This window comes from Carassius auratus, chromosome 41, assembly GCF_003368295.1.
Source record: "Carassius auratus strain Wakin chromosome 41, ASM336829v1, whole genome shotgun sequence".
In the NCBI taxonomy this organism is placed as follows: domain Eukaryota; kingdom Metazoa; phylum Chordata; class Actinopteri; order Cypriniformes; family Cyprinidae; genus Carassius; species Carassius auratus.
In genome coordinates, this window is record NC_039283.1 from 26,115,161 (window position 1) to 26,123,768 (window position 8,608).

The following is an 8,608-nucleotide window of genomic DNA, read 5'->3' on the forward strand; positions in this document are numbered from 1 at the left end:
TTACTTTTTTAATAACACTATTTCACTATAATATACAAAACTGAGTATTTAAGAATAAATATAATAATAAATATAGCTTCTTGACCTGACTGTACAAGATTCTATCTCCACTTCTGTAGGCATCTTCTTTGGCCTGACGAAGCTGTCTTGAGTTCTGATTTAAATTATGGTCTGTCACTGTTGTTAAATAAGTCCATCCTCAGTCTAAATAATCTTCATTTCACATAACTTTAACAGTAAAGGAAAGCAAAGACAGCCATAAACAAACTGCACAGTTATATTTCCATATATGAGCAATAAAGACCACACTCTGAAAACCTTTGCATTGATTGTTTTATATGGACTTTATTTTAAGAGAAGCCTTGCATTATGAACATGTATAATAAACTCTATGATCGACAGACAGATACAGCAGTACTTCATCTACTAAATTCATTACACAATATGCAATTGATAATATAATGATAATACAAATCTATTAACCGACTTATTCCATCCTCCACCCAAGGTACTTTTATTTACTGTAAGATGAACTTGATAGATACAAGTACTTTGGTAACAACACAAGGTTAAAAAAACCCAACTGGCATCATAATGAACATCAATAGACACCACATTGAATTTAACACTGCTGAAAACAAGATGTGAAGAAGAGACTACAGTCTTTACAATGGCACATAAATATAAATGTGTAAAGATATGGTATTTTAGAAAAAGTAAAAGGCGGTTTCCTGTCTACAATCTGTACACATTACATATGTTAAAAAAGCCATTTTAGCAGTTTTTTTTTTTTTAAAGAAAAGCTGAGATACAACTGAAATGTTAAATGCCTTGGGGCGTGTTCACACTTGGCACCTTTTTTGAAAAGTAAAAGTTGGCAAGAGTATTTTTTTAGTAAAATAAAAAGCTGGTAGCATTTTTGGTTACAAATAGAAACCAACGGCGTCTTTTGTTGTCATAACAACAGCTGCAATGGTAGCCTAACACTGTGTGCTGCAGAAATGTTGACTTTTGAAGTTAACAGGGAGGGTACTGTCGGTTCACAATGATGTTTGTTGGAGCACGAGATTATACGGGGGAAGGAAACTGTATGGGGTTTCAACAATTTAGACCAGGAGCTCAGGTTGGATAATGCACGGTTTGCGGCATATTTAAGTTCTCATTTTTTGTTCTCATATCAACTCTTTGTGCTCCGAAAGTAGTACTGTCTGTCCACCAGCTATCTTCGTTTTCTTTTTTTTGTTGTTGACACTCGCTTGTCATTGGTCAGCTGTCAAAAAGGCACTTGACGTAGTGTTTTATTTTTTTACAGAAAAGTTTAACTTTTTTTCAACTTGAAAAGATGCTCTGAGCTGCAGGAAAAGACTCCGGCGGTGGCGTTTTAAAAAGCGCTCAGGACAAACACTGTTTACTCCATAGGGTTATAATGTAAAACAGATTCAGGCAGCTTCCAAAAAGACACCAAGTGTGAACATAGCCTTAATCTTCATAATTTTAATTTGAAAACTAAATTTACTAGTGCAGAGAAAGCTAATATTTTTAAACATTCTTGCGGTCTAATTAGGTTATTCTCTTAGGATGTGTTTTTGGCATACAGTTTGAGCACTTGTGCAAATTCTGAGTCTAAGACGGAGTCCTGAATTAAATCAATTGCTTTCATTCATAGAGTCAGGTCAGAAGTGTCAGTGTTAAGACTATTCCAGTGATGAATCACTTAGAGAAGTTTACAAGTGTGCAATCTTGTTCCTACAAAAATGCTACAGAACTGATAGATTCATGTTGACTGTAGTTAGATACGGTCAGTAAAATCATCATTGGGTTATAATGGTAATGCAGCTCATATTTACAGTAGTGTACAGGAATTAAAACAAAGCATCCAGAGAAACGGATTCAATAATTCAAATGCACAGAGAGAGATAAAGGCATAGCTAGAAGTCTCTCTCCTTAAGCTCCATTCTGATGCAAAGCCAATCCTGTGATTTCATTGGGCGTTGGTGCAGTGGGCGGAACTCTGGTCAGCCTCCAGCAAATCATCTTTGGGTGTCAACCTTCCAAAAGCAATTCAAATAAATGTGTTAAACAGGTGGAAAAATTAAACAGCCGTAGAGATCATGTCAAATGAAAGAAATATTGCAGGTTCAACAAGTTAATCTATCTTGTCTGTCTCTCAAGCCAAGAAAGATGTAAAGGACATTCTGAAATGTGAGGCTTGTATTTTGCCAAAAGTATTGACACAAATTCCTACATATAAAAGTTACGAGTTATTTGAGCTGAAATTCTCAGTGAGATCCTACATGTGAATGATGCTCTTCCTGGTATCCTTCAGCATATAATGCAACATTTAAATAAACTAAACATGGCTATGAAGGAATTATTCTAAAATCTGAACATGAGTAAAATACAGCCACGATTAGAAAGAGTCAATAGATCAATCTGCTAAATTAATCCATACAGTTACTTTTAAAAGTAATGCATTACAATATTTAATTACTCCCTAAAAAAGTAACCAACTACATTACTTAGTTATTTTTTATGGAAAGTAATGCATTAATTTTGGATTACTTTCAAATAATCATTAAACATAATATATAATGAACCTGTGTGAGCTTTCGGCGTGGCTGCTGATGCGACTGGAACTGTCAGCTTTACTGCGTCTCTCAGCTGGTGCTGTTGGTCTGATGCGCTCAGTGTGCTCCTGAACGGACGTCTCTGAGGAACGATGTGGATCAGAGATGCTCTGGCTTGGAATGTAGTGATTGCGGATTGCCGTGGAGACAGGTGTGTTGCTATGGTTACTGGTGACAGGTGTGTGCATGCCTGTGCTGGTGCCCATGGACTTTGACACGACCTTCAGCTTGTGTGAGGAGGACTTGTAGTGCTTGGACTTGTGCTGCACACGGCTGTTGTGTTTGAGGAAGAACTCGCAGGACTCCTGCAGAACGCGCCGACTCTCACTGATGGGACTGAAGCACAGGCAGAAATAATACATTTATTATACAGGGAGAAATGCAAAAAAAAAATCCCCAACTTAAAGCCCTGCTGTGAACACAATTTTGTACCCACCATGTAATTTACTTGTTGTTCAGATTATATGTATTGGAAGTGGAGAACATGACACACTAAACACTCTATGTCATAAACAGTTGGGTTAGGATTAGAGAAAGTGGCCTCACTCTTTCTTGCGAGTTCTCTTGAGGAATGATGCCCATTCGGAGCAGGTTTTCTTACTGCTGACCCAGAACACGGCTGATATTCCCACAACCAGTGTCATCAGATATTTAATGAGAAACAGCGTGAGCTCAGGCTGCTCCACATCAATACTCTAAAAAACAAAACAAAACACAGAAATCAGTCAGTCAGAGACTAAAAGCTTTGGTAATTTCAGCATCCACAGCACAGGACTGAATGTCTCACGCGGCGGGAGCAGGGAATGCTGTATTCCTGGCAGTGCTGGCTGATCCAGCTGTTCTCCCAGCGGCTGCGGTGGGCTTGTTCGTACAGATAGCAGCCGAGCAGCACCAGCAGAGGCAGCAGGTACAGGCCGCTGAACACACCGATGCGGATCATGAACTTCTTCAGCTTCTCCTGGTTCTGCTCATCATGCTGGATCACCTGACGCACGCGGTTCAGAGACATGATGCCGGCGAGCAGCAGCGAGAGGCCGACCAGCACAGCGATCGCCAGTGGAGCCACAACAAACCAGCGCAGGACCGTGAGATCGTAGAGGCCCACGAAGCACACGCCGCTGATGCCGTCTCCCTCCACCTTATTGAGCACCAGCAGCACGACAGTGAGCACTCCGGGGAGACCCCAGGACACCGTGTGGAACCACACCGCCTTCTTCTCTATCGCTTCACAGCTCCACTTCGGCCCCGCGGCCAGAAACCAGGTGATGGTCAGCACGACCCACCACACCATTCCCGCAGTGGAGAAGAAATACAGCAGCATGAAGAGCAGCGAGCAGACGCGACTCTGGGCTCCCAACACAACCGTCCACACACGGCCCGGCAGACTCGGCTCATTACAGGCCGCTTCTTTACCCAGCAGAAAACCAACAAAATAGACCATAGAGACAAAACTGTAGCAGACGGAGTAGAAGATGATTGGCCGCTCAGGGTAACGAAAACGCTTCACATCAATGAGGAAGGTTAAAAATGTGAAAAGAGTCGCACATAAGCACACAATGGAACACACGCCGATGAAGGTCTTGGCGAACTGAACTTCTTGCGGTTTAAGGTACATGTAGTCACACGGAGGAGCGCAGTCTTGAGCCCCAAGGAAAGATCCACCTTGACCAGGATGAGTCTTCAGCTGAAGGGGGCACCAGAAACCCAGATCCCGACCGGAGGACAGAGAGCTTCTGGGTGTGGTCACTTCCACAGCTGAAACCACAGAACCGTCTGGAGAAACGTGACATGACTCCAATCTATAACACCAGAGACAAAAAACAAACAAACAAGCAAATCACAATCATTTACAGCTCTAAACATCAGGAATATCTGAAGCTCAAAATGTTTAGGATTAACTAGCTGGTGATTTTTGTCATAAAGGAAACCAGTGTAATTAAATTATGCTCTGTGTCTGCCACACATCGATGAGATGCATTACAGTGAAAGTGCATTAAAAGTGAACTAAAATAAATCCATTTTTGATGATGTTAAGTTTATTTTATTTTACCTAATTTAAAGCAGTGTTTTATTTTATTAAAATTAACTATTGGTTTCCATAGTGGCTTACATTTAGATGATGATGCCCACGGTTAAAACCCACGCATATTGCTCCATATCATGGTAAAAATGTAAATATGCTTTCTAGGTAGGAGTGTAATGGTTCACAGAAGTCACAGTTCCATACGAGTTCAGTACAACAGGAAATTTTCTTTTTCTTTTTTTTATTTTGAACAGACAGTAAAGCTACATGTAGCTTGAGCAGTAGTTTTTGATTTTAATTAGATTGTATAATTTCAAGAACTTTTCATTTGTGAAATTATGCTACATAAGGCACCAGCACAAAATAAAACAGCAGGCGTACTGAATAAACATGACAGCAGGTGGCGCTTATGGAACAGCATTAAATGGAGATACAAGCAAGAGAAAATGCTATCAAAGCATTTCTGGAGACAGTCAGTTCCTCTCAGGGATAGATTTATATAAACCCACACATATTTGTCTTCATGTTTTTCAAGCATTGCAAACTGAGCTCGATCTGCCTGGCACAATACTTTCTCCTCCTTACAGACTTCATAAAAATTCCACACAAATTAAATTTACTTACTGCTAAATTCTGAAAAAAACAGAGGTGTTAATTATAGGACCTAAAAACTCTGCTTGTAATAACCTAGAACACTGTCTAAGACTTGATGGTTGCTCTGTCAATTCTTCGTCATCAGTTAGGAACCTAGGTGTGCTACTTGATCACAATCTTTCCTTAGAAAGCCACGTTTCTAGCATTTGTAAAACAGCATTTTTCCATCTCAAAAATATATCTAAATTACGGCCTATGCTCTCAATGTCAAATGCAGAAATGTTAATCCATGCATTTCCGACATCAAGGTTAGATTATTGTAATGCTTTATTGGGTGGTTGTTCTGCACGCTTGGTAAACAAACTACAGCTAGTCCAAAATGCAGCAGCAAGAGTTCTTACTAGAACCAGGAAGTATGACCATATTAGCCCGGTCCTGTCATCGCTGCACTGGCTCCCTATCAAACATCCTATAGATTTTGAAAGAGAGATCAGCCAAAATAAAAATAAAAACCAGTCCTGATTTACAGCTGGTTGACCAGAGCATCTCTAGAAGCCCAAACTTTCCCACACTGCTGATTTAAAACAGGCAGACAGTTCTTTGAGCTCTTGTGTGAAGTCTGAACTTGCTGGTTTTGTTTTGGATTGGTGGATAGATCGTCTCTTCTTCTGCTCTGTCCAGTGGACAGTTAAAGGTACAGGTTGTAGGACCTGCCACTAGAAATTGCCGCTCCCTTTGCCAAGTGCATTACAAACAAAAACAAAAAAGTTGGGAAATTTGCCAAGTATTGTAACCCATTCTCGGAAATGGTGCTCTATACTTAACCAATCCAAGTGCACACACACAGCAGTGAGAACTGAACACACATGGAGAAGTGGGCAGCTATATATCCAGCGCCAGGGAGCAGCTGGGGGTTCAGTCTTGAGTATTGAGGGAGGAAGAGAGCACTGTTCATTCACTCTCTCTCACCTACAACTCCTGCCAGACCCGAGACTCGAACCTGGTTACAAGTCCAGCTCTCTAACCATTAGGCTACAGCTGCCTCTCCCCTGCTCACTCAAATGTCCCCACTTTTTTTTGCCTATGAAACGTATGGTACACAATATGCGTACCGTTACATCCCTAACTTTTATGATAGAGGAATTGTCGCAGCCCATTCCTCCAACAGAAGACTGATCTACTCACCGGTCACACTGCAGCTCAGACGGCCAGCTGATGCCGAAGGTGACCATGTCTCTGCTGCAGTCAGACAGTACACGCTCACACAGCTCTCTGCACGGACGCAGGACATGCGTGTGTTTCCTGCACTCAGGAACAAAAGCTTGGCACAGGAACAGATGCACGTCAGGAGAACAGCGCAGGCTGGCCAAAGGCATGAAATGCTGCACAAACACAAAGAAAGAGAGATCGGTGGTCGTTTCAGGCAAGTTTTTTTTCCCTATATAGTTAATGTCTTTTAAACGTTTCCAATTTATTTAATTATTTGGCTTTTCTAGTTTGTAGTTTATTCATTTAATAAAATCATATAGTCAGTAATAAATATCCCATGTTCGTTTATTGATTTATTTGGACAAGAAGTACAATGTAGAGTCGGACATTCATTTTCACAAAACAAACCCCAACAGGAGTGTCTGCTGCTGACATAATAGCTTACAGCGAGCAACCATAAGTGTGTGTGTGTGTGTGTGTGTGTGTGTGTAAAAAGTAATGACTGTAGAAGGCCTTCCCCTCCAGTTTCCTGCCTTCTCTCTCGTTTAAATCAAAAGGGTGTAACAATGGAGCCGAGGGCTTTCCTCTCACATATTACACAAAGCCCATTATTTGACACAACTACAAAAGCAGGCTGACAGACATTCAGCATTTCAGTGAAACCAATCCCTGTGAGGGAATCGCAGGAATGTGCTCTGAAACACACGAGACACTGCGTTTACTGGGTGAAGACTGAACTGATGGTGAACAAAGAGATCAACATTTATCTAAACTGATCTCCACACTAAAGATCGCAAAATATAAATGCTTAAAATAAATGAAAATGATACATTTTGTATGTATGAAATGAACAAAGGCACAATTCCCATACTGTAACTTGTGCTGTATTCAGAGATCACACAAACAATTACTGCTTTCAAATTTAATTAGAATTATTTTAATGTCTCTTTAAAGCTTGATGACTATAAACTTAAATGAAACACGTCCGCTTAACATTTTTTACTATTAATTTATTAACTATTAACATTAAATACAAAAATTGAGCATTTAATTTATTGCATTTGATATAGTCTACCATGTCTTAGAGAAACATGGATGGAGATGGATTGCTTCTGATTACCTTCATCTTCTCTGCAGCGATGTCCTGGTCGTAGTGCTCCAGGATGTTGGGGAAGAATGTGGAGTTGTAGGGCATGCCGTGGCACCACTGCACATGCACAGGCTCGCAAGTGAACAAAGTGTGGCTCATGCAAGAGTCCAGCATGAAGAACCCGATGCTGAAGAACAACAGGAACTTCATGACCGTCGCTAGTTGAGCCCAGATGATTCAGAAAGATCTCAGAGTCATCAGCACAGCTACAGAAACCAGCAAGATATTAACAAGAGAACTAACATCCCATGAGCACCTACAGCACGAGTATGAACAGATAAACTAACCATCGGTGATAAACTTAACTCTTTTCTAACTTAATAACTCAAAAACCGACGCTTCAACGAACTCTTAATGAACGATTCCGTTTAATCGTCGAGAGATTTACGATAATTTAGACCAGACATTAAAACAACAGTTTATCCGAAAATATTCTTGATATTTTTCAATTATTTTAGTTTAGTTTATTCAACGATTGTAAATAGCTCTGGGGGAAGAAGTCATTCTGGTTCAAAGAAAGCACGCAGCTCGTCTTACCTCCACAAACACGCACTAACTCTGTTCTTTTGTTCTTCTACACCATTTTATTATGTCTTACTAGACATACAAGGTCCTGTACTTCATTCTCCATGTGTGAATCTATTTTCAAAGTCCATCTATCCGTAAATGATCCTCTTGGGCCGAAAAGAAACAATCTCTCTACTGGAGTCTTGTCGGAGTTTTTGCCTTCCGAAAAAAAGGAATTCGTTTGCGCATGCGCACAAGAGCGATTTCACCTTACAGAGCTCGAGCTACATGCACGAGCTCAGCTGTTAATGTGTAACAACACGGAAGAAGAAAGATTTAAAAAAAAAATAAAAAAATAAGACCCATTATGGATTTTTTGTAGTGTGTAATGCAGGTGTGTCTGAATGAAAAGAGTTTGCGATATTGCAAAGGTGAAAGTGGATCACAAATAAAGTTATTGTGTCTCAAAAGAGTCGACTCTGAACCGCTTAAAATCGA

General features: G+C 40.4%; 1 protein-coding gene across 1 annotated transcript; it reads right to left on the reverse strand.

The window, feature by feature from the left end:
- Window positions 1–325: 325 nt before the first annotated feature.
- fzd6 (frizzled class receptor 6) lies at window positions 326–8,367 on the reverse strand. The gene is made up of 7 exons (XM_026227958.1): window positions 8,141–8,367; window positions 7,574–7,809; window positions 6,430–6,626; window positions 3,415–4,426; window positions 3,174–3,322; window positions 2,598–2,963; window positions 326–2,048 (listed from the first exon to the last, which is right to left on the reverse strand). The coding sequence occupies exons 2-7, from the start codon at window positions 7,751–7,753 to the stop codon at window positions 1,982–1,984; spliced, it is 1,971 nt and encodes a 656-aa protein (XP_026083743.1). The 5' UTR covers window positions 7,754–7,809; window positions 8,141–8,367; the 3' UTR covers window positions 326–1,981.
- Window positions 8,368–8,608: the final 241 nt, after the last annotated feature.